This window comes from Delphinapterus leucas, chromosome 11 (genome assembly GCF_059928025.1).
Source record: "Delphinapterus leucas isolate spDelLeu-1000000601 "Yukka" chromosome 11, BTC_Dleu_Yukka2, whole genome shotgun sequence".
Taxonomy (NCBI): domain Eukaryota; kingdom Metazoa; phylum Chordata; class Mammalia; order Artiodactyla; family Monodontidae; genus Delphinapterus; species Delphinapterus leucas.
Window position 1 is genome coordinate 1,012,472 of NC_143139.1, and position 15,796 is coordinate 1,028,267.

The 15,796-nt window shown below is 52.5% G+C and overlaps 1 protein-coding gene across 17 annotated transcripts in view; it reads left to right on the top strand.

Moving 5' to 3' along the window:
* Nucleotides 1-15,796, top strand: part of MICAL3 (microtubule associated monooxygenase, calponin and LIM domain containing 3) — a 174,059-nt gene that overhangs the window by 91,609 nt on the left and 66,654 nt on the right. For 12 of the 17 annotated variants that reach the window (XM_089920079.1, XM_089920082.1, XM_089920081.1 and 9 more), the window contains 8 exons: nt 978-1,174; nt 2,492-2,604; nt 2,694-2,756; nt 3,202-3,375; nt 4,742-4,825; nt 9,422-9,478; nt 11,543-11,650; nt 14,494-14,680. In XM_089920079.1, the coding sequence (XP_089776205.1) occupies nt 978-1,174; nt 2,492-2,604; nt 2,694-2,756; nt 3,202-3,375; nt 4,742-4,825; nt 9,422-9,478; nt 11,543-11,650; nt 14,494-14,680 (983 nt within the window). Of the gene's footprint in view, nt 1-977; nt 1,175-2,491; nt 2,605-2,693; nt 2,757-3,201; nt 3,376-4,741; nt 4,826-7,667; nt 7,767-9,421; nt 9,479-11,542; nt 11,651-13,919; nt 14,028-14,493; nt 14,681-15,796 lie in introns of all 17 variants that reach the window. The other 5 variants (XM_089920095.1, XM_089920086.1, XM_089920090.1 and 2 more) reach the window with 5 other exon arrangements.

Consider the following 15,796-nt stretch of genomic DNA (forward strand, 5'->3'; position numbering starts at 1 on the left):
AGGCAAGTCAGTCCTAGTCCAGAGGGAGGGCAGGACAGAAGGGGGAGGGCAGGACTCCCTGAAGGGAGCCTGGTGCCGAGGGGACACACTCCTGTGGGAATGGACTGAAGGCTGCCGGGGGCCCGGGCGTTTCCTCCTGACAGTGCACAGAGCCGTGAGTAGCTAATTTGGCACCGTTTAAGCTGCCGTGACGTCACTTAGGATGAGGCCCCCCCCACAGTTTAGTAGGCTTAACATACAGAGTAAAGGAGTTTAAAAAATGAAAAACGGTTGCGGAGTCAGCAGGTTAACACAAAATAAGGCCTGCCCGGTTAATCTGAAATCAGCTAAAGAAGGATGCTGTCAGTCTTTACTTGATTGAATAGCAAGAAGCCTGAAACCCAGTGTGAAATGTTTGTTAATCTAAATACTTAGGAAATTTAGCAGTGGAGAAATCTTCTGAGGAAAGTTTTGGAATTTCCCTTTTAATTAGAGGGGAATGCTGAGTAAGATTCACCAGAGCTGATTTAGTACATCAACAGCTTGTCAGCTCCAAAGGACACAGGGGGTGATGGTTCCAGGCCTTTAGACACAGCCTGATCCAAATAGGACCTTTATTGTTGTTGAGCCTGAGTTTAATACATGCAGACCACACACGGGGCACAGGAGAAACTTAACAAAAACAGTTCCTTTTCTTGAGCTTACATTTTAGTAAGAACTTTATGTTATTGATAAAATGTTATGTTTTCCAACTTTTCCCCTCTTTTCTCTTATGAGTAGATTGTTAATCCTTTCTTCTCCCTGAGGATGATTTGCATTTCATTAGTAAAAGGAGGGAGACAGAAGTGAGAGAGAGGTTTGCTCTCCGATTTCAGTGAGGCCTGCACCCTGGATTTTAGCTGAAGGACCGAGAAATAATGATGACTCTCTGATACCGTGTTTTCTGGCCTGGGGACAAGCAGCCCATCTTGACACGTTTTCCTCGTCCTGTTTCTCAGAGATTTTGATTCTTTGGATGAGCAAAATGTGGAGAAGAATAACCAGCTGGCCTTTGATATTGCTGAGAAGGAGCTGGGCATTTCTCCCATCATGACAGGCAGAGAGATGGCCTCGGTGGAGGAGCCGGACAAGCTATCCATGGTGATGTACCTGACCCAGTTCTACGAGATGTTCAGGGACTCGCTCCCCTCCCGAGGTAAGGGCCCCCCAGGGGTGCTGCCGTGTGGCTCCCCTGCCTCTCCTTCCCCTGTGCCCCTTCTTCCAGCAGACCCGCTTCTCTGCACTGTTGTCAGCCCGTCGTTCTGACCCGGGTCTTGCTCAGCAAACCTGCAGTTGTGGAGGCCATGAGCATTCCCATCTAGAACCTTGTCCTTGACTCCACCACCCTTGTTCCCTTTCTCTCAGAACCAGACTTTTTGAAAAGGTGCTTTTGCTGTGGCCTGGACTTCCTCACTGCCTAATCTTTGTGACACTTTGCAACCCGGCCAAAACTGTTGTCCGTGGTCGTGAAGAATCACCAGATGCATGTTCTTCCCTCCTCTCTCACCTCTCAGGTACCCAGCTGTTCTGCGTTGTTCAGCCCTTGGAATGACGTCCTTTCTCTTGAAATTCTCTCTTCCTCTTGGCTTCTGTGATCCCGGACTATACTTGCTTTGTTCTCTTTCTTCTGTTAACTGTTCCTTCTCTGGCTTCTCTTTCTTCTCCTACCTTTTAGTGTTTCCAAAAATCTTCCCTTGGCCCTCAGGCTGTCAGAAAACAGACTGAATAAGCATCATGATGCTTACAAGTGTTGACCATGGTACCTGACCTGGTTTACATCCCATTGCCTCCACCTAAAGTCACTAAACTTCCCTGTGCCTCAGTTTCTCCATCTGTAAAGTGGGGATAATATGTACATGGCTCGATTGTAATACGCTAAGAAGAGTGTTTGGCGGATGGAAGCACTTAAACAAATGTTAGCAATGTATTATTAGTTTCAATTATTATTTCAACATTACTATTGTTACTAATAAAACATTGGAACCCACAGAGTTTAGATACCATTCTCCAGTGCTTCTGGCCCATGTACTTGTAGACATCTGTGGCTTTCTCTCATTAGAGATGCAGTTCTTACAACAGACACGCACAACTCTGACATCAACAAGCACACCCTGAACCCATGACCCAAGTCCCGTCTCCTCCCCGCCGATGACCCTCCCTTTCTCTCCCGGCCTGAACTTTTCATCTTGAAGTGAGGCTTCGGCACTCTGTTGTAACCAGCAAGCAGATTGCAGCGTCTGAAAAGCAAAAGTGGAGGTTTTTGTGACTGAAGTGGATTGGGGCAAGCGTTGGTTTTGTTTGTATGGATGGAGAAGAGAAGGCCCAGCGTCCAGGGCTCTGTGTGCATTTTCTCTGTGGAGTTCCTACCGGGTTCAGAGTGCACGAACCCTCAGAGCTTCCTGAGGTTCCGAGAGCCTCCTGCAAGGAGGCACCCTCAGGGCTGTCCTTGGACACTGCTGGTTTCTGCCCACAGACGCCTTGGACCTGAATGCCGAGGAGAGGGCCGTCCTGGTAGCCAGCACTAAATCCCCTATCTCCTTCCTGAGCAAGCTGGGGCAGACCATTTCTCGGAAGCGCTCTCCCAAGGTAAGTGGAAGGGTTTTTCCTCCAGCTGCAGAACTAGTGGTACAGTGCAGTGACTAGAGGAATGCGGTTTCCCTTTGCTCTTGGTGCAGGACAAAAAGGAAAAGGACTTGGATGGTGCTGGGAAGAGGAGAAAGACCAGCCAGTCGGAAGAGGTGAGAAATATCTGGAATTTGCCAGAAAGATTGTACTGAATTGCCCTTCTTGGCTGAAACGCTTAATTCCCAAATCGGTATTGCTAGATCTTCTCAGTTCACTCTTTGTGAGAATTGTTGTGCACAGATGCTTTCTGTGGCCTTTTGCCTTTGTGAAATTTTTTGGAGAGCATCCAGGGAACGCACACATGTGCTCTGGGCCTTCCTGTCTCTTTGGAATCCCATATGTGGCGAAGGGCAGCAGCTTTCCTGGGATGTGACCACACCAGCAAGAGCCCGAGTACCTCTTCATACTGCCCCTGGGCCCGAGGCCATCTTGAGATTTGAACCTTGAGGAGAGCCACTGAGCTCGACCTAAAGCAGGGACCAGCCGCTGTGCCAGGCCCTGGGGTGTGGGCAGGGGCTCCTCTAACCGAGGCTGGCTCTTGATACCCCTGTTCACCAGGAGGACGCACCCCGGGGCTACAGAGGAGGAAGGCCTACGCTGGTGAGCACACTGAGCGACCGGAGGGTGGATGTGGCCCTTGGCAACCAGAACAAGGTGAAGTACATGGCGACCCAGCTGCTGGCCAAGTTTGAGGAGAACGCGCCCGCGCAGTCCACGGGCGTGAGGAGACAGGTAAGCCCGGCTCACACCTCGCCCACCCGGACCTGGGCTGGCCACAGAGGAAAGGGGGGTTAGTGAGTGAGACGGGGAACTTCCCGGTCCTGAGGGCTCAGGGCTCGAGACTGGCGTCTGCGTGGGGCAGGGACGAGGGTTCCTGTCCTCACCAGCCAGGCCCACCTGAGGATCTTTAAAACGGGGTGTCCAGGTCTGTGTACGTAGGTGTGTGTTTACGTACATGCATACGTAAGTAATATAAGAGGTACCTGCTTATTGAGGAAAATACTGGAAAGTGTAATTAAGGCCCCTATAATTCTGTTAATATTTTGCTATGTTTCTTTCTGGTCTTTTTTTAGTGCATTCTTGTTTTCATGGTTGAGGTCATTCTTAACGTACACTTTTCTGTTCTGCTTTCTTCGTGTAACTTTGGGTGTATTTCCATGTTCCAAACTCTTTATAAGCCTCTTCCAAAGTGTGTGCTCCATGCTTTTCTTAACTCTTCCTCTGGTGCTGGATGTTTAGTTGTTTCTCATCTTTGATGAAGGGCAGAGAGGTAGACACTCTTGTGTGTTACACATGGTTTTCCTAGACTGTCCTTGAACTAGGTCACGAGTGTGAGCGCTGTAAAGGTTCTCCGTGGACTGCCCTCACTCCCCAAGTCCTGCTGAGGGCTGGACTGCCATGTCTGTTAGGTCTCGTCTCTCCTCTTGCTTGTCTAAAAGTCACTAAGGCTTCTCACAAGAGGAGGTACAGGCATTGTGAGATCCACAATGAACATTTCTTCTAAAACTCCTTGTGCGGGGAGCACCTCTTCATCTTCGCCACGTGCGCCAGCCCTTGTTCCTGTGGACCAGGGACCAGGCCGACCACATCACTGACTTCTTCCCACATCTAGTGCTTGGTTAGATCCTCACGCTCCAGGCGTTCGTGCCGAGGCCCACAGAGAGCGTGCAGGCTTGATTGTGAACGTGTGAGGCTGCCGGGCGGCCGTAGCAGCCCAGGTTCCATCCTCCTCAGCAAGGCTGGGGTGCTTTCCACTAGAGGAAGTATGTCCCCACTCATTTTGAGTGGAAAGATTCATTTTCCAAGCCAGAATTAGTGGTTTAGGCTCAGAGCATTGAGCTTGGGAAAAGGATAATCAGAATTACAGTTTCTGTTTGTCTTTTCTTTTGCATTTGGCTTCGCCCGAGTTGGGGAGGGAGGATTTTCCTTTGTAAGTGTAACTTCCTAGAACTAATTCTGTGCACGCTCCTTCAGTTCTTATATGAGTGTCTATCCTCCGGGAGAACCATTTTTGTGTCTGCTACCTTAATGCTTTTTTTTTTTTTTTTTTTGTCTCCGTGTCCTGTCCCCTATCCAATACTTGGCCTGTGTGTCACAGCCGACACAAGAGCGTGGGCTCAGCCAGCCGTCCTGCTGCCTGCCTGAGCAGGGTCGCCCTGCTCCCGCCCCCCAGTGGAAACAGGTAAAGGAACTGCCCAGGGACCAGAATGGGTGCTGGGCCTTCCCACCTGCTCCTCCTCCGAGCCAGCCGGGTGGGGCCTGCACTGTAGAGCCCTAGGTCACGGGGTAGGGATCTCTGTGCGCATTTGAGTGGCGACTCTGGGGGAAAGTTTAACAGACACTACTGATAGTATTGCATGACTTGTTTAACTCCTTGGGATTTGGGAAACCAGTGAAAAGGGTGGGCTGTTATATTGGTGTTGAAACTTGCTGAAGTTATGTGGTACCTGTGTTCAGGTACTTAGCCTTTGGGGTTTTGCTGTTATAACCTTTGTCCCAAGTTGACCTTTGGCTGAAATGCATCCGTGTGACCCCTGGAGGACAATCCCGAGTTTCTAGAGCTTGGGGCTCGGGGCAGTGGTCTTCTCGTGTTAAACAGGAAAATGTTAACCAAGAAATAGTCTCAAACTGGTTTTTTCCTTGTTTCAGATCATGGACAGAGATGATCATGGGCGTTTTCTCAGTGTTTTGTCCACATTTAAAATACTCTTTTTGGAAATTTTCACTAAAGTTTCTGCAAGATCTCCTGTAAAGCTGCTTCTCCTACATAGTATAGAGTGGGGCGGAAAGAAAGAGGGGCTGGCGCCTGGCGGGGAACAGGAAACCCGCCAGAGCGATGGGAGGCCTCTGCTCTGTTCCCCCCATGTCACAGCCCTGAGTGCGGCCTGGGTTTGCTGTCTCTTGGTTTGGAATCGCTGAGGACTGGGGTTCTGAGCAGTCAGAGGGGCTGACCCTGATTCCCTCCTGTGCTGGGAGGTGCTTGGGAGTGGTGAGTTAGATTTGAGTTGAATTACACTTAGGGCAGAATGTTTCTTTCTGACTTTTCTTTTGATAATATGCACGTTAAGGCAGGGCCCGTGAGGCTGAGGTGGAAGCTTGGGAGCAGCGTCCAAAGTCACCATGAAGCCAAGCTGCCTCTCTCCCCATGCTTGGGGAGGGGAGGTCTTCTGAGGAAAACTCATTAGAAATTCACTTCTATTTTCCTTACTTACCCTTTGCCTAGGGTAGACCTTTGAAGTCTAGGTGGAAGGTATGATTTGAAGGTTAGTCTTGAATTCAGTATTACTAAAGGGGAAGGTGAACTCTGCACTACATTCCCAGGTTCTTACACTAGTCACGGAGGTGGACTGAGACAGGGAAGCACAGTTGGTGGGTGAAGAGGTGACTCTGAGTGGCATGTCCTGGAGTGGCTCTGGGTGGGCATCCCAGGAAGCCCGGGTCAGGGACCCGAGGGGCTGGCTCGACCGCCACTGCTGCCTCCGTCCCGCGGAAGATGGGCTTGGCTCCCGCTGGGTGCTGGGCTGCAGGGGTGCCCAGAGCCCTGCTTCTCCTGTTGCTGCAGCGGCTGGGAGCCTCCAGCCTGTGCGGGTGCTGCCTGACGCACCCAGGTGATTTGTGATCACGGTTGGTGGAGTTGAGTATGTACCGCCAGGCTCTCCAGGCCGAACAGACCCTTAAAGTGAAGCCTGGTCTGGGGAAGGGGTACCGGAGATGCCGGTCAGGAGCAGCAGCCGGGTAGCTGGACCCCGTTAGATTCTATGTGTAGAGCGGAATTGTAATGTGCTGGGCTGTGAGAGGACCCGTGACACACAGCTCTCACGTCCTCCTGAGATGTGTTCACAAACGACTTATTGCCAGTGCTAAGTCAGGGATGGCGTCATGAGCCTTGCTTTGCCCATTTATCCCCTGAAAGACAGAGCACTGGAGGGCCACGCCAGTTGACTCACCAGCCCAGGGGCACAGGAAGTCCAGGGGTGCGCCCTGGGGGCTGACGGCGCGCCTTCCTGTGACTCACTTGCTGTTCCCCTGGAAGCGGGTCCAACTGAGGCAGGCGGGTGTGGCGAGCACAGTGGTGAGGAAGAGTGTGGGGATGCTCGCTTCTCGTCACCTTCCTGTGGCGTCACCCGGCTCTTCCCTCCCCACCTCATCCCCTTCTGATCTCAGAAATGGGTCCTGCAGGCGAAGTCTGCGGTTAAGCAGCCTTGGTTTGGCTGTAGATGGTCAGTGGTGTGGGAACAGACGGAGGAGTGGGTTCTGTGGCCTCTTCCCTCCGGGCTTTGCTGGGAGCTGCCCCACACGGTAGCCCCGGACGTGAGGAACCTGAGGCTTCCTCTGACTCGGGAATCTGGTGGTTCCTTTAGCACTGCAGGGTTCTGTCAATCAGAGACAGGTTCACAGGAAGCGGACACCGTGGGAAAGTGATCCACGGACATTGTGTGGTGTCAGTTAGCGAAAGGTGTTAATTTTATACCCTGTTTCCTGTTCTTTCTTGTATTTCTGTGGTCATCTCCCAGAACCTTCCGCGTGTGAGTGAGGGGACTGAGCAGGGGGAAGCAGTGGCAGGACGTGGGCGTGGGTGGCCCAGGAGGTGCTGGTCTGCTGCTGCAGGTGCCCGGGCGCCCCCGCTGTGGGCAGCAGTCGCCACGCTCCCCCCCGTAACGGGAGTCTGTGTGCCCTTCTCTCTACTTGTAACTGAGCCCCTTTTACCCCCCAGCCTCCCTGATAAGCCAGCAGAGAAGAATATGCCCTGGTCCCTGGCATTTAGAAAGTGCCGCCGTGCAGGTCCTGACCCCGCAGTGGCTGCAGAGATGACTCTGGGATCTGCAAACAGAGCGCCTCTGCCCCGAGGCCACGACAGGCGGGACAGGCCCCTGCCTGAACACGCCAGTTTGTGCTGAGGATGGGTGGGTGGGGAAGGGCCTCTGGGATGCTTTTGGCAAATGCCTTCAGTCCTTCCAGACCCAGCCTCAACGTGGCCACCATTTCACCTGTGTTCTCTCTGTTTGTGTCTACTGGCGTAAAAGCGACAGGAAAAGGAGCATTCTCGGACCTGCCCCAAAAAAGTGATCACACTCTCTCCTCCCCCTACTCCGCCTCCCTGTCGGGCACGTGGCGACCAGCAGGTGACCCCCTCTGCATGCTCCGCTGTCCTGTGTGCCTGCCTGCCTGTGTGGGTGGCCAGGGGAGAGACCAAGTCAGGATCCCCTCATTTCAGTGATAACTTACTGGCAAAGCGACCTTTGCTGGTGGGCCTCAGGATAGCACATCGTCCGTTCAAACCCTGGGTAGTTTAATCTAGTCCCGCATCACAGGACTACAACTGTGCAGCCACAAACTAAAATTTAAACTGTACTTGACACAGATGCGAGGTCCAAAAGCCCTGGAGAGCATTTTTATATAACCCCACTGAAATCAGCCATTTTTGTCTTGCTGCCCAAGGAGATACAGTTAAGGTGAATGTTGGGAAGCTTTTTATAGGGCTCCACTCTGTGAGTTTGGCTCCTTCTGATTTTGAGAGCCCTGCCTCTTGCTTATCCAGCTTTTGCCAACAAACACCTGCCCTTTCCGTCCACCCCACTCACTGTCCAGGCAGACCACTGGAGAAGTGCTTCAAGGCGAGTTAACCCCACGTGCTTTGCGGCCAGCACGCTCGTACGAAGTGCGTTTATAGAACGGCTTTTTTCACTTGTGTTGTATGTCCCTATAAAGTAAAACACTGATTTTGAAGGTAGGATCTATGGAAAGACATTTTCTCAGCTATGGTAGCCTATTTAAAAGGTGATCCCATAATGTGTCTGATATGCAGGGGCCCAGCCTTTGTCCCTGGGTCTGGACGCTGAACCCTTGTAGGGTAGTGACCACCCTGGGCCCTGTCTCTGCCCAAGAACCAACATGGGGCATTTCCTCTGAGTCAGGCAGTGTTCTCAGTGCTTCTCCTGTGTCATCTTGGTCTGTTCTCACAATAACCCTACGAGGCAGGTCCTGTTATCCTCACCTTTTACAGATGAGGAGACCGTGGTGCAGGCTAGGGGGGCCAAGTAGTTGTGCGAAGTCACACAGTGAGCAGAGAGCTAGGGACTGAACCCAAGTGGTGTGACTCTGGAGCCCGAGCCCTGGCCTCGTCCTGCCCGCGGAGACCACGCGCTCACGGGCTCTGGACAACAGAGTGGCCACGTCGGGAGCTCCAGGTCAGTTCTTGCAGCAGGGCAGGGCCATACGGTGAGTGCTGGGCTATCCAGAGAGTGACTAGGGGCCTAGACGGCCCAACCCCACGTCACTGTGTTAGTGGTTTCCTCAGGGCAGCGGAGGCGGCGTGGGCCTGGGTCACGGTCCCCAGCCTCTTGGGTGCAGCTTCTGTGCTCCCCTCGCCCCTTAGTGCTGTGCGCTCTTGGAGTCTCCCGTGGGCTGTTGTCGCCTCTAATGCCTTGGTGTGGAAGCTTCACCCTCCTAACCTGCCTCTCCTGTTAGCCTTCCACTGAATGCCTCTGATCACGTGCCGCTGTGTGAAAGAAATATGTTTGTTCCACCTGTGTACTAACCGTAGTTCCTTATTTATCCACGTAGCTGACCTCGTTGGAGGCCAGGTGGGAGAACAGCTCTGCAGAGTTGCCCTTGGGTCACAGGATTTGATGTAGACGGGACTGTGGTTACTTGGGGTTGGGGACCAGTAGACAACAGGTTATGTGTTGAAATGAACTCTCACTTTCTGGGGCTGTCACTTAGTAGGTCCAGATAGAGCATTTGGATGGAGCTTAAGTTTCTATTTTGTTGCCAACAGACGTACAGCGATCTTGATGCTGACAGCCGTGGCAAGCAGAGTCCCCACCACGAGAGGGTAAAAGCACGACTGTGGCATGGGATGCTGGCAGCCACACAGATGCGGCACGCTGGGGTGGGGGCGCAGGCGTGGCCCCTCTTCCTTGCTTTTTCCACACTCTGGTCACCCAGCCAAGAGCCGGGACTCTTTTCGCTTACAATGATGACCCTTGCAAATAGCATTCACGGTGGAACATCCATCCACTCAGCGTCAGACCAGATAGGAACCCTGAGAGTTTGTGCCCTGTGAACGGCCTCTTCCCCTCCCTGCGCCCCCTTCCCACTCCCAGATATGCACCTTTGACTTCTGGGGAAGGGTCGAGGTCAGTAAGCAGGAGGCACTTGCTTGGCTACTTCCGGGATCCTGACGTAGAAATACTGAGAAAGCCAAAGCTCTTAGAGCATGGGGATTCTTCAGGTGTGAAGAGGACGGGGGCGGGAAGGAAGGCGATGACAAGACAGGGTCCATAATGAAAAGTGGTATCTGTTCGAGACGCTAGTAGGGAGATGCCTGAGCACACCTGGCCATCGTATGATCTGATGAGTTGCAGAGATGCTCATCTCAAAACCTGCTGACTATGAAACTTTTTTGGTTGTTATTGTTACCCTTAAATGGAGGCCTGAGTGGGTGTAGCTCTGCAGCCAGAATGAAGAATCATCTCTAACTGTTCATTTCACATGGGCCCTCTCCTCTTATTTTTGCCTTCCCCTCTGCCTTTGCTCTCTGAGAAATGCCCTCATGGCTGAGCAGTAAGTCTGGTTCCCTCTTGGACCCATTAGGAAAGTAGTGGTAGCACTGTCTTCCTACCAGTTGCCAGGCAGGAAGCAGGCCCGGGGTGGGGGAGGGGGGCCTTTCCATGTCACCTGTGTCACCCACAGCTTCACTGCCTGTGCCCAGCCTTTCTTCCTTCTTCCCAGGCTGGTTCCTGTCAAGAAGAAAGCTAGGCACTTTGACTGCACAGGGCAATGCCCTCCGTTTTGGGGAATGCCTATTTGAGGAGGCGCTGATGGTCTTGAATGAAACAGGGTCTCAGTGGGGAGCGGAGGGAAGTCAGTGGAGGAAAGAGAGATTGAATGGGGAAGCTGGTAGAAGTTGGGGCTGCAGGGCACCGAGGACAGGTGGGATTTGGAGCTCAGGAAGCAGCAGGGTTGGCGGGAGTTTTCCTTCATTTCCCCGGTGGGCTGGTCTCCAGGGTCTTTGGTGCAGGGTTCCAATCCAGGTACTCTTGGGGGGGGTCACTGTTTTTGTTCCTTCCCGGACTCTCCCTCTTCCGCCCGCCAGTCCAGCTGTGCGCTTGCCTGCTCGCTGCCGTCCAGGGATTTTCTCTCTGAGCGTCTGGAGCAGAGGCTGGTGACACCCCCCATCACCCATGACACGCCTGAAGCTTTGAAGTTAGTGCGAGCTGAAGGCCGAAGGGTGCTTCTTCCCTGCGGCCCGCAGGTATCTCAGCCCGAACCTGCAGGCAACGAAGCGGTTACTGCTCGCCAAGCTCGCAGCCCCTCCTGGCTTGGGGACCGGACAGTGCGTGGCTGCTGGGCCCACTTTTGCTCCACGTGCTGCATGCAGTCTGCAGAGGGTTGGGGCCAGCTCCGGGGCAAGCTCTGTGTCTGAGCCCCACCAGGAGGAGGAGGGGCCCCTTTCCTGGCTTTTATGGAGAAAGCGAGCTTTGCTCCAGAGCTGTCGCCTCCTGTCTGCTCCTCTTAAGGCCAGCAGAGTGACGAGCCGGTGGAATCTCCTTGTGCTCAAGAGGAATTCCAGCCCAGGCCATGAGGGGCTCTGCAGGGCACACAGGACGTGTGAATAGGACGCTGCCTGCTGGCTGGCAGCACTGTGCACTTGAGAGCAGGGGTGCAGACAAGGCTTCCTGGGGGGCCGTGTTCCAGCGCGGGTGTGGCTGTGAGTGTGAGGCACAGTGGGAGCCTGGAATGAGCCACTGATGCTTCTGGAACTAAGAGCGTTTCTTTACTGCATTTGTCATCCAGATAAAGGGTCTGAAACTGCCAAGTTCCTTGTGTTCAGGTCAGCGTGTAACTTCTAACTTAACGTTTCCTTTGATTTTTTTCTCCGTCTTGTATTTTATAGCCAGAGCCAGAGCCTTCTCGTCGATTTTTTGTCGACCAGTGGGAGCTTTCTCTAAGCCTCCGCTCCGCCAGCCGCCCTGCCTCTCCCTCCTCTGACTTCCTCCGACAGGTAGCGGGGCCCAGGGCTTGGCCAGGCTCGTCCTCTTCAGCCTGCACTTTCTTCACCCACACGAACGGCAGCCTGTCTCCTTAGGAATCCAGTTGTGTGTGTCCGTCATGCATGTGAGGTCGGTAGGCGTCCACCTGAGTTAAGGAGGCTGCTAGCTTCACTGCAGCAAATTCTGTCCCAGTCAACCCATTTTCATTATAGTCCAACTGTATCAAATAATGAGAAAGCACTTTGTAGCCATTAGCTTTCTTTAACTCCAGACCTCTTCCTATAATGTGTTATAAAATATGAACCATTGTGTAATTAAATCTCTTAAAGAGAGTGGTGGATACACAGTATTCTGGGTGCCTCTTGAATTGTAATCTCTTAAGGAAGAACTCTGCTATTTCCTATGATGGAACTGACCCAGCTGTGGACGAGTTTACAGAGAGATTGCAGGGGCTTTTGTCCTTTCTGTTTGTTTCCTGTTCTTGAGCTGGTAGCAGACTGTACAGAATGATATGCATGTGTGGTGGCCACAGTATAAGTCCAGAGAGTGCTACATTTCGACTGTTTCTTAAGAGTGGGGAGAGGAAAACCATCTGCTTTTCATGCCAGAAACAAATAGGACTCGAGTCTCCACCCCTCTTAGGGGTGTGCTCATCAGTACTGTCGCATCGCTGAGAACTGAAGTTGACAGATGCCTTTGCACCAGGCAGCCCTGGGCTATACTTGCTGACAGTGCTGGTTCTGATGGGAGAGCAGGGTCCTGGCTGAACAGGGAGGACCCTGGGCTTGCCCAGTGTCCCAGCCTCAGACTTGGCATGTGGTCCACGCTCCCACTCATCTGCTGCAGTTTCCTACTGCCTGGCGTCAGCTGTTCGATGCTCAGCTTGGCTGCGCCTGGGTTCCTGTCTGTTCCAGGCTTAAGCTTCCCTAATGTTTCTAATCCAAAGAAGGCTTAGGTCTAAGAGCCACTTGTGTTTCTCGACCACAGATGGGTATAAGCTGTGGAGTTAATGAGCAGATGGCACTATCCTTTGGAAATCGCCTTATTTTAAATTGAAAATATAATTGACTCCTCAGTTCCAGCTGAACCTTGGAGAATTGTTTGCTCATTTGTGCTGCTGTCGTTCTTGTATTTACACAGGGTCAGTTTCCCCCTAGAGCATTCCTCTGGTTTGTCCCTGCCGCGCCCAGGACGTGCCATTGCTCAGGCTGGTGATTCTCTTACACACGGTTTCGTGTGTTCAGACCGTTTCCTGATGGGGTTGTTGGCATCCCCAGCACAACTGCTCCCGGCATGTTTTGGATTTGGAATTAGAGTGAGGGCTCCTCAGACCCGGCGGGCACACAGCTGCTGAGAGGCGTGTCATACACACTGGGTGTCTGGGCCGTCCGCACAGGACGAGCTCAAAGCTGGGCTCCCACAGGAAGGTTTGCCATTGAAATTTATAGTTTTCTCCTGCTGCTTTTTCAACATTGCTAGAAAGAGGATTGAGGTGGTTGGATTTTTTTTCTTTTATCTTGTTTCAACGTATAAAGATACAACCCCTCCTGGACTAGAAACACATTCTGGCTTCCACAGCAGCCGTGTCAGCAGTGCCCCAGCTGGTCCGGAAGGCTTGGTCTCAGGGCTCAGGGGAACACAGAAGTCTCCATGGGGAGAACGGGCAGAGAAGGGTTCTTCCTGGTAAAGCCCGGGGGCCTCTGGTGCACAGGACAGGGGCTCTGAGCGAAGGAGGTCATAGTGAAGATGGATGTCATCCCCGGTGACATTGGGCTGTTGGCATCCGTTACCCAGATGGAGAGTCGGCCTTACTTTCTTTCTAAATGAGGAAATAACTCCCCAGGCCCTCTCTCCCAGGCCCTGGGATGTGCCTTCAGTCTGGTGCCCGCTGCCTTAAGGGAGGTGTTCTCTTAGGTTCTTTGAGGTTCTCTGTGTGTAATCTGAGCCGCTGGGTGGTAGGCCCTTCTCACTCTGTTTGCATCCATCTTGTCGTCCCGCCTCCACATCCCCCGCACTTCGTCCAGAGGGACATGAGAGACCAGGTTCTCCTTACTGAATTTCACTGTCTCTGTGGCCATCGCTCCCGCCTGTGCTGACACCGGTGTGTGGACACTGACACCTAGCCCCCTGCTCGTGGGCACTGTGTTGGCATGTTTGTTGCTGCACCTTGTATTCATTTTATACCTTTCGAAGAATTTTTTCCCCTGTCTTCTTAATTTATTTATTTTTTTCCTTCTCATTTCCCTTCTTTCTGGTCGTTTAACAATCTCCAACCAATAGAAGTATATAAAGATGTACACGGGAGGAGTGAGCTCATTGGCTGAGCAGATAGCCAATCAGCTTCAAAGGAAAGAACAGCCTAAAACCCTTCTAGACAAGAAGGAACTGGTAAGATACACTAAGGGCACTGTCTGTCTAGATAAGACAGCTCTGGTAAACAAGCCTGCTTTGTTCTAAGTAGCTCAGTGGCATATGTGGCTGCTGCGTGCCATGTGGTAGTTATTTTTTGAGGTTGTCTGAATTTTGTAACTGAACTTCTAGGACTGAAACCGTTGTTTAGAATGTTGTGTGAACAGCATACTCAGTATCTCTAAAGTGATTGCTCTGGAGTCCAGGGCCTGTGTCCATGGAGAACCACGGGAACACCTTCAGATCAGAATCCGTTAAGAGGATTTGGTTTGCTTGTTATGAAATCGTGTAGAACAGACGCAGTGCCAAGTGCTGCGTGGGCACCGGAGGCACCGGCCTGCGGTGGTGCGCGGCTCCCGTCCCCAGGCAGAACCGCGTAGGGAGGGTTGTGCGCCCTGGGGAGGGGCCGGGAGGCCTCGCCTGATGCGTGTCCCCCCACCCCCAGGGCTCCATGAAGAAGGAGTTCCCACAGAACTTGGGAGGCAGCGACACTTGTTACTTCTGCCGGAAGCGGGTCTACGTGATGGAGCGGCTGAGCGCCGAGGGCAAGTTCTTCCACCGGAGCTGCTTCAAGTGCGAGTACTGCGCCACCACCCTGCGCCTCTCGGCCTACGCGTACGCCCTCGAGGACGGTGAGTCCCCGCGCTGGAGGCCGCACCCAGACTCAGGGCCCCCGCTGCGTTCTTACACTGACGCTCTCTTTTCTGCCTCTCCTGAGCCTTCCCATCCACCCCCCTGTAGTCTGTGTTTTCTCCCAGACTCTTTCTTATAAATATTTCTGCAGAGTCACCAAGCTGTATCATAGATGACTCAGTGACCATGGTGATGAGAAGGGCATGCGTTTACCTAAATGGTTTCCCTGGCTTCACAGACACCTGCTGTCGTACCTCACGGTGGGGATCTTAAGATAAAAGGGACCTGAGGAGAGTAAGTCTTTTTTGTGTTCGCTTTAGAGAAGAAGAATCACAGGCTTATAGAAGCCACATTTCTTGCCTAAGGTCAGTGACAGCACATTGAAACTGTATCCGCTGCCACTGTTCTCAGACCTTGGCTTCCTGAAGGTGCCTGAGTTATGCCCAATGTCACCCGTGCTCTCTCGTATCAGCATCTCTGGTGAATTGAGAGCACGTTGCCCAGGCCTCAGTCTGGTTACTGTGCTGTTCAAGCCCTGGCCTTTTGTGATATTTGTTGGTTTTATAGGCAGAAGGTGGAGAATTATGCAGACAGGTAACAAAGCCTGATGGAGAGGCGTGTCTTGATAAGGCAGAAGGTGGAGAACTATGCAGACAGGTAACAAAGCCTGATGGAGAGGCGTGTCTGCCACCTGAAAACCCTTTGGGGTTAATTGGAAAAGGTCACCGGAGACATCAGTGATTCCTACGCCCCTTCCTACAGGAAGCAGAAGGGACCTTATGAGAGGCCATCTTACTGATTCAACAATAATGAAAAGACCCAGATTAATAGAAGGGGAAAGTAAATCCTCAGGTCCCTTGCACTGACTGAGGAGACTGTCAGGGGATGTCACATGGGAGAGGGACGCCCTGTGGTGAGGAAATAGTCCTCCAGGCTCTTCGACTAGTGAGCGAGGAGCAGCCAGAAATGCTGAGTGGTGACCTGAGAAAAGCTGACTCTACTGTTGTGGCACCTGGTCCTCTTGTTACGTTAGTGAAAAGCACCACCCAGCGAGGGAAGAGGTGAGACAATTGTCTATACTGTTAGGTATCAGTATTCCCACACACCTGGTCTTT